Below are 18,442 nucleotides of genomic sequence, written 5' to 3'. Positions count from 1 at the left end.
CTGTCTTTCTCATTTTTCTCAATTTCCACACTGATTTTTTTTTTGCCTTCTTGTTTAAATTCAAGTCAGAGAACCATAGAAAGGCTTGGGTTGGATCTTCCATAATAGTTAAAGAGCCAGTCAGAATCAGGAAATTTTCATCCTTCCTATCACCACGTCGACTAAACAATCTCTCACTGTATGGCCACACTTTATCATTCATGGCTTTTTTATTCTTCTGAGAGCTGCTCAGCAGATTAGTGATGCGTGAACATTTCTTCTGCAGACTTTTAAAGGTCCAATACAACATATTACATGCTACCAGGGATATAAATTCTTCCTCAGTTTTGGTATTGTCCCACAGCAGCACTAATTTATCTGTAACAAAGTGAGTGATACCCCAAAGTCATAACTTATGACCTTCTTTGTAAAACTACAATAATAACAGCAACGGCAACTACAAAACACCACCCACCCTACCCCAACCAAGGTTTGCTCAAAATTAAAGAGATCCATGTTCAACATTAGGGCTAGGGATGAGCAAACCACTCACACAACTATGACTGGCAGGTTCAGGTCCTGGGTTTTGAGGTAGAACATCACTGACTGACTTGGACACAAATTGCACTCAGGTGAGTTTTCCTTTTCCCAGTTGTTGGTGAGTTAATCTCTTATTAGCCAGAAGTCTGACCTACTACTGGACTGAAAATGATCTAACTAAAGTTATTAGCTGAAAGATTAGCTAATAAGGACAAGATCCTGATATCACATCAGTTTTATACCAGTTGGATCACTCCATTGTTTTCTTAAAGATAAAGCTCTTAGTGTGCAATCAGAATCATGCTGGAAAGCCAAATTAACTTTGCTTTTATTAAAAGTCAACAATTTCAATCAAGTGTGGCAAGAAAAGTGCCAAGTGCCACGGAAATCACACTCAGAAGGCACAAAGGAGCTTTTTTACCTGACAGAAGATGAGGCAAATCAATTTGCATTCCTCCATTTGTTTTCAAACACTATCTCTGTCCAAAATACTGGTGTGTCTATGGGCAATGGTGGGAGAAATGAGTTAAAATCATATTTGTTTGACACAGTTACTGTCTTTTTCTTTAAGTGTTTGGTAAGTGCTACCAAAAATGTTAAATCTCAGTCTTTTGTAATTTTGTCTTGCAAATGTTGCTTTCAGTCAGCACAGTATACAGTCTAGTTTTAGTCCAGATCTGCAACTTTATGAGAATGATTTAATTTGGATGTTTCTATTTGCAAAGCTCCAGGACATGTACACATAAAGCTACTGTTTGGAAAGGCTGAGCTTCCAGGATTTGCCTATTAGAACAAAATCCACCTCTTCTATTTTTACATTCCTTCAAAAGGCCTGGCTTGATGAAAACTAGAAACTGTAATTTAATTCCGTAGACTTTTATTTATGTTCTCTAATTCTTGAAAGGTTGAGCAGAAATTTCTTTTCACAGCACAAGTCACCAGAAATCGCCTCACATGCACCAGTACATAAAACAACTCTGTCTACACAGGAAAAAGGATTTGGGCTAAACATTAGGGAAAATTTGGAAATATCTGACTGAAGAGATGGGGAATGTTGATCAGTGGAGAACAGGCCAAACAAATATCTGCCAGGATTAAAACAGGGTCAGTCAATCCTGCCTTAACACAAAAGGATGAACTTTTCTGAAATAATTTCCGAGGTGGTTCTATTTCCTTGGGTAAATATATGGATTAAAAGGAAGTGACCCAGTGGCAAGATATCATAGATACCTTGTGTTCAGAAAATGTAACATTCAGGAATTTATGGCTTAAACACTGAAGTAAATGGCATGTGCAAAATTCAACCTATGTTGTTCTTTCACAGTTATAGTGTGAGTAGTGTCAAGAACATGATCCCTAATCAACTACTGGCCTTAAAGAGTTTGACTTAATTGATTTCTGAAAAGTTGTGTCCAATTATTTCAGCAATTACCAATGCCAGCTTTTGCTAACAGTTTCTCTCCTTCACATGAACAACCATATCATATCCAAAGCATGTTCCCTACCTTCACCATTCCTGAACATCACATCAGAGAGAGCTCATCCTACTGGAATCTCCTTGCAACTACTGCAGGAAAGCCCTGCACTGCTAATGCAGATATAAGACATGGCTTCTCAAGGAAGCATGTTGAGGGATACCTGCTGTGGCTCAGACAGGACAATGCTGGCTGTGAAATGCCTTTTGTTTCACCCATGACACTGTGAACCTTTTTAGGCTCTAGCTGCTTAATGGCATTCAACATTCCCTGTGCAGAAAACAACCACGAAGGGTTACACAATACTTAACCTATCATGATGCTTTACATTGTTAGTATATGCAGTCTAGGACTAGCTAGGATAATTATCCACTGGGATCCTGCCTTCCTGCAGAAACACAACTGTGTGTTAATGTTCTTTCCAGCTGTTCAGCTGGACATGAGTAGACAGAAGGGGAGCAAATGAGATAGCAATTCCAGATGATAGAAAAGAGGGAATGGAGGGGACAGAACAAAGACCATTGTACACTTCAAAAAGGAATGGAAAAAGAGAATTAGAAATGTGGTCTGAAGAATGCTGAGAACCCTGCTCGTAATGGACATAGTGTAGGCAGCCTAACATGTGGATAAAACTTTCCAACAATCTGAAAAATAAAACAATGCTACCACATAAATGCTCTTACCTCACTGAATGAGGGACATCCCCTTCTAAAGCTGTCTGGGCACAAGGAGATTAAAACACTGACTTATTTTATCCCATGCATTTAAGTTACTAGATGTGAAGATCAATCATGATGTTCCTTTTTTCTTCCAGGTTTGAAGAAAACTTAACTCTGTATCACTTAGGTTGTTAGAGATGAAGGTTTGCAAAGGCTACGGTGGCATTAAACTAATCCCAGCTACATGCCTGCAATGTTGAAATTGGTCCCTTTTTAAGGCATTCAGTGCCTGTGGCCTGGAACTCTCCATGTACACTGATGGCTGGTGGTTAAATAGCAGCTCAAAAGACTTCTGCACCCTCCATGGTGCATGAGCTGAACAGTATTTCTAACACTGAATAAAAGTATGGCAAGATTTTTCAAAAGTATTGTGGAAACAGCAGAAACAACACTGTCTAAGAAAGATGAGTAAGGTTTAGAAAATGGTTTTCCATTGATTATTAAAAATAACAAATGCATCTTACATGCATCAGATTACATCATAATTAAACTAAGGACAGGGAACCCATATTGTCCCATACTATTTTAAAATATTTGCTGTTCAGACCTAGAGGTACATTTCCTGTTTTTTGGTTGGACCCCTAATGATGAAGAACGCTCACCCTTGGCAATTTTGCTGATGACACATTTATGTTTTCCAGATGTTTTGTCCATCACTTCAACAAAGAAACAAGGTTTCTTTTCAAAGTCAGAGACAAAGCGAGGAACAACTAGGTACTAATTAATGCCAAAGTTTAATCTGGAATAACAAGCAGTATGTTCTTCATCCAAGGACTAGATTGTGATTACCATCACCACAGAGCTTATCAGTTTCCTTCTGAAAAGATTCAACACCTCATAATTGATAAAGGTTAGCTGCATAACAAAACGCAAATGTACAATAACATAAGAATCAAGTAACTATATTAAATGCTTAAAAGTCAGGAAAATTATTTAAAAAGTTTTTATATTGACAGTAACAAGCACTAAAATACACTATGCATATTTTACAGCTTCCAGTTAACAACAGAAATATTAAGGACATGATTTGCAAGGAGCACAATAAAACCTGTGTTGCCCCAAGAGATGACCCAGAATCATTCTGCCACCTATTCCCCCCCTTTTTCAGTCTCCCTCAAGTTAAAGAACTTGCTCCTCTGGTTTAAGTTAACCATATGCTTAAATATGCTCCTGAATCAAGGTCTAAATTACTGAAGTAAACAGCTGCAGCTGTAAATATTCAACAGAAAGCAGACATTTTCTTGAGGATTTACCGTTTCAATCATTTTTCAGTGTAGAAATACATCTTGAAGTAAAAATAGAAATATATGTACAAAAAAGTTGCAGAAACAATTCCTACTCAAACTTCTTTTGGCTTGAGACCAAATATCCTGGAAAGAGGAACTCCTCTATTAGCATGAAAACAAAGCAAATGTAGCTGTATGTTAAACTCCACTCTGGATTGGTGATACAAAGACCTTCCTTCAAAAAACTGCAGAGACTCAACAGTCATGGCCAAGTATGATTGAAACAGGCTTTAGCTCAGAAGAAAACCAGCTTTTTGTCATGGACTTTTGGGGATGGAAACAGAGATTGGTAGGGAAATAGGGGAAAAGGCAGTGGTAACACTCACTCTTTGTTTGGGTTTGTGTCCCCACAGGGACATGACTGTCCCTGCTGCTCTTCAGACACATGGAAATGTGGGCTCTGTAGCCAAGCAAGGAGGCAGAACAGACAATCTAAACTTTGCACATCTCTAGGAGCCAGAGGAAGCAATAAAGAAGTCCTGTGCATACACTGCTGAATGGCCATGGCCGGGTCAGTGGGTGGAGGCACAGCACCCCATGCCCTGCTTCAAGAACTGCCCAACACAGAGTGTCCCCTCAGCCCAATGACCACAACATCCCCACTGCTGAAGCTGTAGGAGAACTGCTAGAAAAAAACTGCAATCCAGGCCCAAACTCTGAAGGCCAATTCTGAAAACCACTTCTGCTTAGGACCAGAGGCAATGGACACAAGTTGGATGCTGGGAAATTTCACTGACGTACCTGGAGGATTTGCTTATCTCAGCTGCTACTGGAACAGATTGCTCAGACAGACATTGGTATCTCCAGCCTTGTATGTGTTTGAAATGTGACTGGAGTCTGAGCAACCTGCTCTAATGAGACTTGCTTTGAACAGGAGGTTGGACCAGATGACCTCTAGGGGTCCCTTCCAACCTAAATTGTCCTATAATACTGTGAAGTGTTGAAAAATAACTGCAAGGTCTAAAAAAGTAGAACAAACTTTGACTAGCAGTGATGCAAGAAGCAGGACTCCCAAAATTTTCCTGGAAAGAGTGAAAAAGCTTCACCAGAAGTCTCGTTTAATTTCTGACTGCAGTTATATTGGTCATGCAGCTGTTGGCAAGCCACATAACTTATTATCTGAGAGCTGAACTGAACCTTTACTGCCTCATTTCTATCAGACAGAGGTAGTGTCTCTGTCCTGCTGGGAATCAAATTTTAAAAGTCTCTTTTATAAATGCAGATGTGTTCATAAGCTCCTCAAAACATCATTGACAACAATTCAGGACACTGAAATCTGAAGATTAGAAGAGTATTTTTAACACAACACTTTCCTGGTGAACCAGACAGGATAAAAAGTTGTTCTGGAGTGTAGCAGCCACTCTTCTAAAATATTTTCCCGCAATTCGAAGGGGGTAAACAGAACTTATCTGCTAATTGAAAAAAGATTCAAATCTACTGAAATTTTTATCTGGTTACTTTTAGGTTTGTTTGTTTCCCACTGGGCTGTGTGTGGCTTGGAGACTTTCCAAATTCTTTTCTTATAAGCTTTTCTAGGCTATTGGCTTAGGATATGGGCAAAACCCTGAAGATATTCCAGAACACATTCTTTTCTACTTCTTTCTAGCATACTGTGCACTCCCCAGCTCTTACTGGGGTACAGGCCAAGGGATAGAGACCTGAGACAACCCATTCCAGTGCCTCACAGACAAAAACTGCACACTTCATCTAAATCCAAAAATTAATTCCTACTCTAAGTTAATTTTCTGAACCTCCATGTCCTATCATTGCACTCACAATAAAGAATTTCTTCCTAATATCTAATTTAAACATACTCTCTTTCAGTTTGAAGCCATTCCCCCGATCCTAGTAATGCCGTGCCATAAGAGGAATGTATTAGCTTAGTAGAACCTAAGTAGTTTCTACAGAAAAAAAAAAAAAAGATCATGGAGGTATAGGTTATTTTTATGTGAGAATACTTAAAAACACTTATTACAAAAATACTTTTACCCACATACTCAAAATATTGTGAAACAACAAATTCCAATACATAAGGCTGGGTACCTTATTGCTGGAGCAGCAAACTGGGACAGGCAGACCTGTCCCTATTATGCCACTGATTTCCTTAGTGAGCCATGGCCACCTACAAAACCTGTCTCTGCTTTTATTCCCCATCTCCAAAACATTTTATGCACAAACACATGGCCAGGGAATTTAGGTCATACAAAGGCAGTAATTTAGCCCTCTAGCTATCTAAATACATGATCTCTTAATATATTCAGCCAGATTCAAAAGAGATGCTGCTTTACCTTTCCCAGACAGTAAAATTAGAAAGGGTTAGGTATTAATTTGAAGCACAGAGTTGTTAGCATTGCATATGACTTCAAGCATATCAGCAAATAGATATTGTGGGAACAGCCACTATATTGAGCAATGTTCAATTTAACATTACTTTTTCTGTATAATATTGTGGAGATGGTCCTCCAGTGTTTTATTTTATTGGTTCCAGTAATGATGCAAAATATTGTGTGGTGTGTACTGAAGTATGCAGAAATTAGGAAACAACTGCCAATCTCTGATAATTATATTTCTTCCAGTTGTATTTATCTAATACATGCTGATTTCTTGGGGTCTGTATTTCATGATTATTTGTGTAACTAAACAAATTGGGATGATGCTGCGGCTGGGATAATGCTAGATCCTTCTACCCAACAGTTACAAACAAATTAAATTCACTGTAGGTCTATCAATCACAAGGTTTTGAACAACATCCTGAGAATTGTCTACTGAAAGCTGCTTCTCTGCTGGCATTGCTTTTGGCACATTTACCTGACCTGAGCTTAAATCCTAATCTGCCTTTCTTCTAGATGGGTGACTCAGCTCAGCATTTTTGTTGAAGAACAAGGAAATCCAGTGCTGTTCTGACACACAGAAACATGCCATCATGGTGTTCAACAACATAATCCCTTTGTCTGAAAAGAAGAGCCCAAGTCTATCTCAGAAAGATCATATTTTTCATTTGGCTTATGGAGCACTTATAAACTAGGACTCCTAACTGTGATTCCCAAACACAAAACAAAGTCAAAGGTTACAGCATATGTTTTTGTTTCAGCTTCTCCAAATTACTTGCAAATGTATTCAAACGCAATATGAGGAGATACTTTATTTTATTGAAAAAACCAGACTACAGGGTGCTGCAAAAAAGGCTGGGGTACCTCAAGCATAAACATGGAAAGAATACATTGGTTTAGAAACCCATAAATCCTTATTTGAATCTGCCAACCTGAAAGCCAAGTAAAGCCCGAAAAAACTATTTTTCCTAAATGCTATGTCTGATTAAGCCATACTATTAAATGACAGCTGAACTTTAACATTAATATGATATTATTTAAATAACTGCATGATTTTTTTTACACTAAAATGATGAATGATTTTTGGACAGCTCAATTGACATAAAGCAAGAAACCCCTTTAATGAGATTTGACAAAATGGAGACATATGCAGAATATTCGTTACAGCTCATGTCGCAGGGCCCTTCCAGGGGAGACTTGGGTTTAGTTGGTGTCTTTTCTTTTCCTTCATTTTTTTTATAGTTTATTTTGATTGTCTACAGCCACTGAACCATCCCTTTCAATTGCCACTTCCTTCCTCCATGGATTTTGAATTTAGCTTGTGTCATTTACATATTAGTCTTAATCAGAGAATTTTATATGTTTCATTTTGGAGTTGGAATTGTAAGAAATCTGTGGAATGAAGGCATCAGGTCCAGTCACTTTAACCTTTGTCAATTTGGTGTACAAGGAACTAACAAAGGTATTTTTCTGAGGAGACTTATGGAGAAATAAAGCTTGTGCTTTAGAACAGCTTATAAAATTCCAGTTTTCACATTTCCTATGCCAAATGACAAATTAACAACTCTGCTAAAATTTTCTCCTCTTTTTTTCCTTTTTTCTTTTTTTTTTTTTTTTATAAGCAAAGTGCATTAAGCAAACACACAACATAAAAGCCTGTGGCAAGGGTAATTTCAGACTGAACTCTTCAGAGGATGCACTAAACTCCTTTAAAACTGTGCTTTCTTAGCACCCAGCACTGCTTATTAGAGGGATGCTTTTCTTCTTTAGGAAACTGAATATGTACAGAAATACAGACATCACAGAGAAGCTCAGGTGCTGCTTCACTGGGTAAAGAACACATATCCAGAGGTGCCACTAATTCAAAAAAAATCTGTCTGAGAATGCACCGATGCAAATTTAAGAGGAGAAATAATCAGTGGATAACTCCCTCCCTTCAGTCCCACACAGAGTTTTAGGACATTTTCCTTTTCATATCACCTCATTTTGATCCCAGGAACAATTTTCATAACATTGAAAGTGTGGAAAAAACATGCTAAAACCACAAGCATTGACAGTGTGTCTGTCCCATCTATTTAGGTAGAATTGATAATTTTAACCTTTTGTCTGCACATAAATTTATGCTGCCCCAAAACATTTACCAACTTTCTCATTTTAACAGACAAAAAACCCCCTCAAGACACAGAAATCACTCAAGAATAGGAAAGACAGAAAATCATCATCAAAAGATCTTAATTTTAGAACACATCCAAACTCCCACCATGTTTTAGAACATCCAAAATCCCCCAAATAAATACAAAGAAACAAAGATAAGAAATCATTACACAAGGGCTATCCTTCAGGTTTAGAAAACTCTTTCCATAGGCATGACAAAGCCTTCTATCATACAAAGACCTTCTACACAGCAGTCTGGGTGAAAAAAAGTCAGGTACACCAGCAATACGCTGAGATTGAAGTAAAATTGAAAACAAAGGCACGGAGGGAGAGAAGAAAAAAAGAAAGAGCAGAAATGTCCCTACCTTGGCCTTACCTTCGCAACATTCCCGTCAAAATCCTGGAACTCTTCCCCAGGTTTGCATCTGCTTCTCTAAGCTGGGGAGAAAAGAGTCCCATTAAAGGTAAAAGGCACAGGCAGCCCAGTCTGTACAAAGGACAGGGGTTTCTGCAGTCACCTATGTCAGTAAGCTTCAGGGTTAGCACACAACAAGCTTGTAAAGCCACCAAAGCTCTGAAATTTAAAAATATCTTGTCTTGTTTTCACTTACATAAATATGAAACCCAGACAAGGGAAGTCATTGAGGCAAGAAAGGTGAGTCAGGATAAAGAGCAAAAGCTTTACAAATAAAGGGTTGCAGGTAGAAGCTCTATACATTGGAATCCATAAGTCCCACGTGTGTGTATATTGTTTGTGTACACCAGTGAAAGGATCAAGGGATGAAGAGACAGCCATGTTCCTGATGCTTTATGAAAAGAAAGACATATCTTTCTTTCACTGTTTTTCAAAGACTGTAGTTTAAAGAAAGAAACAGAAATACAAAATATATCACTTTAGCAATTCTGTAAAATAAATATGTCTATACTGCCCCTTAAATATAAAACTTGTACTGACCTTACAGCAGCCACCTGTGGCCTGGGTGCTCAAATGCTTTGTGAACAGCACATGTACAGAAGGAACAGCTATACAGTATATATAGTAGGTTTTTTTCATGTAAGGAGCTCCCACTCACTGAAATGACCATTTTTGTAGTTTATTAGGACAAAGGAAACCTACAGGCTACAGCTACACCTAATTAGCTGTCTTGTTCTACAGCTCTCAAAATATTGCAAAATAGGTAAAATATGAAATAGAGTAGATGAAAAGTTATGAAGCAAGTGAACTTCATGTTTATTTCTATTACTTTTTAAAAGGGATTAAAATGTCCCCTCTCTTTTTGTGTTTATTAGTGCCTCACAAAAGGAAATCTAGAAATTAGAAGATAACAGGAAAAATGGAGTTACTTTCCTATCACCTCTTCTCCCACTGGCAGCTAGAAGAGAGACATCTTTTGACAATTTAGACATCTTGGAACCAGTGGGACATCAAAATCTACTGTAAAAAGATAATGTAATGATTATGACTATTTCAGTTATGAAATAGCAGAGACCACTGTTTCTAACATGCCCCAAAACACAGCTTTGTGTACATACATAAAAACATTCTTCTCCTTGTGAAAGCTGAATATTTACCTCTTCATAATCAAATGAGATTGAAAGGATTACCTGAGTCATTGATTTCTTACTGAAAAAACTTTGTTGTACTAGACAAAATGCATCCTGTGTTTCAAATCCATCAAAACAGTAACACTGCCGAGGAGAGTGGCAGTCATCCAATAACAAATCACCTTCACCATAACAAACCACTATTATATCTTGAATATTTGAACAGCAGCAATATTAAACCCAGTATCTATTCTGGAGCACAATACTGTAAATATTTGCTGGCAGATTTAAGGCTTATTACTGGAATCAGTAGGTGATGCGACAATCAGTGTCACATAACCTTTTTGCATAAATTTCTTCCTTATTCCTCTAAAAGCTATTAAGAAAATACCAAGTAGAAGCTGGTGCTGGATAACACCAATCAAGTTGTGCTCTTAGCAATATCATATTCATTGGGAAGGCTTGCACTAACTCTCAGATCTCTGTAATTATGTGCTGTGATGGAACAAAGATGAGTATTATATTCCAGGGAGGCCATTCCCTCATTTTTTCCTGATTCATCTAGACAATTCAAGCTCCAGAAAAGCAGTTTAGCCCGGTTTGACACAAGTAACAGCAGAAAAAACGTCACAATAATTTTTAAAAGGCTCATTAAAAAGCCAAGTTCTTATCTATGCTAGAAGGGAATCTGAAGTACAAATGTATGCTTTACATTGGTCTTTTATTATTCATAAAGATGCATTTAACACTTGGGGCTTCTCCTCCCTTTTCACAGAAAAGTAGCACTCTCCTTTTTACCATTAAATGTTTGATCCTAACTTTCCTCTCTTGCTGCAGGATTCTACCTGACAGCTAGAATCAGTGCTGATAGTTAGGAAGGAGAAGCTGAATCTTAGGGGTTTGACAAACTCCTCTAAGCAAGACGACCTCATGTTTTTATGGTAATAAAAAGCCCACAAAATAAGCAAAAGAAACATTAAAAAAGAAACAAACACATACACAGATAGTTGGAAGATCTCTAGCTACCTCCCAAGAGAATGCTAAGAAAACACCTTTTCTTCTAGCTCTGGCAGAGAAAAAAAAACACTTGAAGAGTTTCAAACTGTAAGTTTGTTTTTATTTAAAACTGAATTATCTGAATGCAGTTCTTCCACCATTTCTTTACCAATGCCAGCACACCACAGAAGTATGGAATGGAACTGGTGGAATGTGAACCTCTTAACCAGTGTGTGTTTCACAGAACTGCTGTAGTGAAAACATTTTCAAACAGGCTTTGATGTTAGCAGTGGCAAATCTATATGGTTTTTAAAGATAATATTAAGAATACTAATGAGAAAACAGGAAGATGAACAAGATGCTGACATTGATATCTTGTCTGCCTTAGACAAATTTTGAGGTTTTCCTAAAAGATGTTGCATCTTTTAATGTCCTGTATAATCCAGCTAACCTATTTGACTTGTAGCACAGCTTTTATCCCTTCTCTTTGTCTTCAGAAGAAAATATGAGTTTTACTCTACAGACAGGAAAATTCATATATGTAAATTTTACCAGACCATTGAGACATGAGTTTATTTATATTTTGCTCATAAAAAATAATTGTCCTAATTTTCTCAACATTGAACGGTTAAACCTGACCATCATACTCACTGTGACAATTTCACTCCAAAAGACAAGTTTATTCTCTGGTAGATAAGATAATAACTCCATGTATTTAATGTACACCTATCATGCGTTGATAAAGCACTCTCGGTTTTGTCTTTCAAAATTTCTAGAAAATTGAAAGCTAGCTAAATTATCTAAGATCTCCCCTGAATGTTCATCAGAGTATACATAGACAGCTGGAACAGGTAGAGCCATGTGGCTCCACTGAAGAACTTTTCTGAATTCCCTGAAGAAAATATTTTAAGTATTTTTAAGTATTTCAGTGGCTCCTGATAAAAACCCTTGGAATTTGAGATCTTCCATTATGACAAGAGGTTTTTTTTCCTGCATTGTGGTGGAGTATGTATGTACTACAAATTCCTAGAATATCCTTCTTATTTTTAATATTGCCCTTTGCATCTTACAGATTTTGCCTTCAAAGAAATTTGCTCCTCAGGTGGAAAGCAATGAAAAGGAAAAGTTATGCTACGAACCATGCATACATTGAATGATCAGAACTACATCCCTGGGATATACAGGATCAGCAGAAAGGAATACATGGCATTTATCTCCATTGCCTAGGTTTTATTTGTCCAGCTAGAAACAGAAAAGCATTTCAGACTCAGCAGTCACTGGGGATATAAGAAGTGGAGGTGAAATATAACACCAAGTTGCCAGAACAAAACTTGGTCAATCCTCACAATTCTCAGTTACATTTAGTGATCTAGCTATATTTAGTGTTTTAAAGTAGTTAATGCCCAGCACTTCAGAAAGCAACTAGTACAGCTGGCAGAAAATGCCACATTAATGCTGTTATAGGAAGCTTTATTAATCAAAGCTATCCAAGTGAAGAAACTCCCTGGGACAGACAAAGGAGTTTTTTTAAAGTGCCAATGGTCAGTTAAGAGATGTGTGGGAGAACCTGGCTTTGCAAAAAATTGGACACTTGGGAAAGTATCTGAACAAGAGGTCATGGACAGAAAGTCCTGGTTCTGTGAGTAGAAACCAGAGACAGAGAGGCTGGGTTTCCACATGGAAGTTCAGAGAACTTGTACACATTGGGTGGGATGGGCTCCTGAGCATCTCTGTTAACTCTGCACAGTGGAGCTGATCCCCATGGAAGCCCCAGGAGCCAGAAGTGGCACAGATATGTGGCCTTGGCTGCAGAGACAGAGCAGCAGCACCTGCTCCTCACACAGACCTGCCCGAGGGGCTGTTATTTGCATCCGCAGCTACAAAGAGTAAGGTTGCTCAACTATTAGAAGCTCACTTATAATACTGAACTGTCTCATAGGAAGCCCAAGCAGTCATTGGATTGGACAGTTCTGTCCTTCAAAGGACAGAACACTGACCTAACTGTGATGGTGACAGAAAATTTGCTCCCAGCAGCAGATTTGGTGACTACAGTGTGACATCCCATCAGAGAGACTTGGCAGGATGGGGCCCATGTAAGACACTTTGCAGTTCTTCACTGCAGATGGTGATTAATCTCATCTTTTTTTTTTTTTTTTTTTGCATGCACAAAGAACTTGCCCAATGCAAATAAAATGCAGAATCAGCAATTACTTATTATCAAACTTACCCTCTCCCGAGCCCGCTGGATCTTCTCTCTGTCATGGCTGAGGTTTTCAAGCATCTCCTGTCCAATCTGCTCTGCATTAAAAAATGAAAATGTAAATCATGAAAAATACAGCTTGTGACTGCAAGGCCTTAAAATGCCAAGTTAGATTCTAACAAGAGCACTTAACACATGTGGTAGCCTAATCACTCCTCATTATTTTAAATTTTAAGTTTTTCAAACAACATAAAACTGAAGAAGCAAACCAAACCAGAAACTGCCCCTCTGCAGTCTCTTGAGATTGTCTACACCCTGGGAATTGATGCTGACCTTTGATCTGTGAAACAAAGGCAAGAAGACTTTCAGACTTGCTCTAGATGCTGGGTGCTCATACTTCCTATCTACTCCTTAAGCCCAAGGAAGTCAGTAAGCCTTTGCTAAACACCAGCCATCCTTGTACATCTAAAGACACAGAAGTCATATTAGAAGAAAACCTCTCTCACTGCCTCTCAGCATTTACCATTGATGCTTAAATGAAAGCCTTTTCAGGCTCAGCCCAGTCACTGGTGTGTGCTTTGCTCCACCATGGACTGTTTCTGGCTGGCTTAGAGATAGGCTGTAATCTGCTGATGTTTTCAAGAGCAGACAGAGACATTAATTTATAGTCATCACCGTTTGTTTACACGGGGCTTGTTTGCTTCCGCAGCTTACGCTGAACCAAAGTTTGCAAAATTATAGTGCAGAGGCCTCAAGATATGGTACAAAGACAACACAAGATGCCAAAACTTTGCTCTTCAAACAGCTTCAATCAAATGCTTCTCTAACGCTGAAATATTAGCAGCAAGTATAGAGGAGAGATTTTAATCTTCAAAGCTCTATAGAAATATTAAGGAACCCTTCCTGTATTTCCCCGAAGGAGAAAAATAAGTTAAAGCATTCCCATTTTACAGATGGGGAAGCAGGCAGAAGGAGCTGAAGCAGCTGTAGCTTTGCCTCAGGACACACAGCACGTGTGAGACAACCAGCATTTCTGTGCACATTCATTTAGGGTACTTAGCAGGTTTACAAGAGATACGAACCAAAACAGTACAACTACAAAAATATGGCTTTTTTCCCCTAAACAACAAAAAAAGTGCCTTGCTTTTCTTTTGGTGAGAGAGTGGGATCCTAAATGTCATTATTCAGGGAGCCTTCAGAAATGGATCATTAAAAACTCAGTAATATGTTAGTAAACAAAATAATGGGGTTTTTTAAATAGATAGTCAGTCCATTTTCAAGGAACAATCTAAAGTAGAATCACCTCAAACTTTAAAAGTTTGAGACAAGCAATGTTATTTTTAAATTCATTTAACACAAGGTACACAGTCTGCCAGATGAAGTCGGAGGAAATTCATTACATATATATTTCTCTATCAGTTGCCAAGTATAGTACAAGTAAGATAAATATTTCCTCTGACCACAAATTGACATCCTCATTATGCTATCTTGTCCCTCTTGGCTCGCTGCTCTTTACTTTTAGCTGTATATACAATGCCTCCCAAAGGTGAAATGTGGTAAGATACATGGGTTTGGAGTTAAAAAGGCTGCACAGTGCAGTGCAGTTACACAAATGGCAGCCTCAGGAAGTGATTCACAAGAGCCTTGCCAATGTTTGCATGTCAAAGGACTTACAGGATGGAACTATACTGAGCTTTTCCTCATTAAAGCACTCAAAATACCGTAATACACAAACAGAAATATGTGTTCAATATAATCCAGGGGAGAAAAAAAGAAAAAACAACAAAGCAAAATCTCTTAAAAGAGAGGGGAAAAAAATAAACAAATTACCAACCTAGTAGCATGAGGTGAAATGATAAAAAGTGTATTTAGTGCTAAAAATTACATGTATGTTTGCAGACATAAAGGAGCACGAGGTACAGATCTTCCTTCAAAGGAATAAGTATAAAATACATGGCTAAAATGGTTTTGTATCTCATGAACAAAGCTCAAAAATATCTTTGTAGGGAACAGTTTTATTTTTATTACAGCAATTTTTAAGCAAGTTACTGTGGGTTTGTATATTTTTTTTTCATCTTCTTCCTGTCAGTGGCAAGTTCAGACTCTTAGCTTTTTATAATGATTGAGTTTATTTTCCAACCATCAATGTGACAGCAGCATCAACTGTAAGTGAGGGTAAAACACCGTCACTTTGACGAATAGTGTATTTTCCTCTCATTGTCGATGACTGAAGACATCAATAAATAAGGAAGGAGAGCATGTCAGCCAGAATATCACAGAATGAATTGTTGATATGACACTTAGGGATTAAACCTTCAGCCATGAAGTTCAACCTAGCAGAGGGGTCTGAGAACTGAGATAGTTGCGTTTCTTCCCAGCAGCCTCTATAGATAAATAATTGGACGGATCATCAATTTTACAGGAGTAGCTTTACTCTACATGCACTTTTGTTGATGATCTCTGGCCTTTTTTGGGCTAAAATAACAACATAAGTTGAACAAAGAGATAGGACGGAGATAACATAATCTCACAGTAAGTTTTCAAACATAAATTGACACCTTTATTCTCTTCATATTCTCATTCTCAGAAAATTCACTGATGACAGTGAAACTTGATTTTTAGCTGGAAGGTCAAGACAGTCGAACAAAAATATTATTACACAGAGAAAATAAAGACTTCTCAATGAAGACATGTCTCTTCACTTGGTTTGCAACTGAAAGCACCTGGGACTAGGAGAAATGTAGCATTACCCCACTGTACAGCTAATTACAAGCTCGATATAATTGCTTTCTAACATTTTTCAGGTTTCCCCACAACTCTGATGTTTTCCTTCCAGTTAAAACATTCATCTATGTGTCAGATTCATGCTTTTAGTGCAATGGTGCTGCATGGATCTTCCCAGCCTACTTATAATGCAAGTCATTGAAGAAGCTACTACAGTTATGTGAAAAGGTCAGGTTTGTAAGATATACTGTAGTGCAGATGCATGAATTAAGACCAATACACAAACTAAAGGGTGTTGCCTGTTGCCAGTAATGGTGTTATTTCCACAGAATCTTAACATTGTCAATTATTTGGGGATTATGCCGACCTTTCCCTTGTTCTGTACGGACAATGTTCAGTATGGTGCAGTCCCAAGTCCTTCCAAAGACTGAGTGGTGCTGCCTCTTCAAACTGAAATTCCCAAAGAGATGCATAAAATTATGTTTTAAAATTACAGCTAAACTGTGTGAAGCAGAAGGGTGAATGCATTTACATCATTATTATCTGTGTACTGACAGAGGGCAGGAATATTCGATAGAGCAATTATCTCAGTCTTAAACAATGCTGTGATGGCCAGAAAAAAATATTTCTGAAAAAGTACATAATGTTAACAAGCATCATCCTTAAATGGTGAATGCTAAAATCCACAGCTCTAAATGTATTCTGCACTAAAGTTTTTTTGAATAAAGTATGTGAAATCATCTTCTTTTTGAAGAAGATGATTTCAAAAATGCCATATTGTGAGTCCAACACAAATGGTGCCTGGTGCTATGAGACTATGTTATACAAGAAAAATATAACATTTCTTATCCTAAAACACTGAAAATGATTAGAGGAATGAATATAACTTTCCTCACTTGAAGAAAAAAACCAACACACCCCAAACATAACAAATGCAAACCTAACTTCCCCCTTCATGTGTGCACAAATTGGCACATGGCTTTCAACAGTTATGCTGAGATAAACCCAAAAGACAATGATCACTTCTAGCAATGATCTGCACTCCTGAATAAGCTCTTTCTTTGGAATTTGCTTGTAACCTGTATGCAGTATTTATACATACAAATTGTAATTATTTAATATGTGGTCCACAGAGTTTGATTTCTAATACCTACACACACATCAAGAATGCAAAATAAGTTGTGCTTGACTGGTTTCTTTTACTTTTTTTGCCTCCAGCCATTTAAGAATTTGTGTACTTTATCACCTAACTGATTCTGAAAGAGCTTTTTCTAATCACTCAAGTCAATAATACTTTTTTTGCCCTAAGAATGACTAACATATTTACTCAAGAGACAGGAATGACATGGAATGAGCCTCTCCAGGTTTTAGGATAAACAAGCATGAATTTTTATTAATTTTGAAGACAGATTCCCTATTTTTCTTTTCATATGAAAAATAAAATAATCCAACAGAGTTTATAGAGCACTTTTTCTCCCAAAGTGCACCCTGTGTGTTTGCATATATATGTGTGTACATATATATATTTGTGTGTGTGTGAGTGTGTGTGTACATATAAAAGTGTCTTAAGATGCAGCAGATATCTTGATATGATTTAAAATACAAAAAAAAAACCCCTCAACTTAAAAGAAATAAAATCACAGAAAGCATGCCTGGAAATATGATTTGCTCAATCTCATGATATATACAATGAATGCATCTGAGCTATGTAATTAGACATTGGAAACAACAAGTTAATTTTCACTGGGAAAAGCAGAAGATCATGTTAAAAATCAAGATGGCTGTTCTACAGAATCATGAAATATACTACAAAAACCACAGTGTGTTGATCAGAGTAGGAGTGGGGAACAGTTCCAGGCTGAGATCCTCAGCCCTGCCCAGTGAGCAGTGCCATTTGGGGAGAGCAATTGTGTGTGGTCTTTGCACAGAGGCATCACATGCTCTGAAGATGTAGCAAAAGCTTAGACAAGATTTTTGGAAACTATGCTGACAGAGGCTGGGGTTTTTTTATTTTTTTTTTTCCTAAAGCCACTCCATTTTGGACAGGTTAAAAGTTTTGATTTTAAGAGACTAGGATAAATCATCAAAAGCCGTGTCTGGGAAAAAATACTAGAAAGTGTTAAAAGCTTACTGTTCAGAGGTGACAGCAAGCAGATTTACAAACTTGGAAAATATAGGTTGCAGGAGTTGAAGAATTCAGGGCTGAGTTGAACACCTTACATTTCTGACAGCAGAAAGTTAATAAAGAAAGTGCTGACATATCTTGAAGTATAGGGACACAGGTAAAAGTCCAATAAATTCCACAGTTCACAGCTGACATATATTTACATTGAACAGCTGATACAATTAGAAACAGAAGGATTTAGATCATTAAGGTTATTAAAAAACAAGTACAGGATAATACAGATAAATGAAGGATAATGTAACAGCCATAAGCCAATGGAGAGACAGTTTGTAGAGTATTAACAGAACAGTGAAACATGAGTTAGTGCTC

At 37.6% G+C, this 18,442-nt stretch overlaps 1 protein-coding gene across 4 annotated transcripts in view; it reads right to left on the bottom strand.

Moving 5' to 3' along the window:
- Positions 1-18,442, bottom strand: part of VTI1A (vesicle transport through interaction with t-SNAREs 1A) — a 257,663-nt gene that overhangs the window by 89,434 nt on the left and 149,787 nt on the right. For 2 of the 4 annotated variants that reach the window (XM_058810369.1, XM_058810370.1), the window contains 2 exons: positions 13,252-13,322; positions 8,849-8,921 (listed from right to left, as the gene is read on the bottom strand). In XM_058810369.1, the coding sequence (XP_058666352.1) occupies positions 8,856-8,921; positions 13,252-13,322 (137 nt within the window). In that variant the 3' untranslated portion in view covers positions 8,849-8,855. The remainder of the gene's footprint in view (positions 1-8,848; positions 8,922-13,251; positions 13,323-18,442) is intronic. The other 2 variants (XM_058810367.1, XM_058810368.1) reach the window with 1 other exon arrangement.

This window comes from Ammospiza caudacuta, chromosome 9, assembly GCF_027887145.1.
Source record: "Ammospiza caudacuta isolate bAmmCau1 chromosome 9, bAmmCau1.pri, whole genome shotgun sequence".
Classification (NCBI taxonomy): Eukaryota; Metazoa; Chordata; class Aves; order Passeriformes; family Passerellidae; genus Ammospiza; species Ammospiza caudacuta.
Note: the sequence above shows the minus strand (reverse complement) of the source record. Positions and strands in the feature narration are given on the sequence as shown.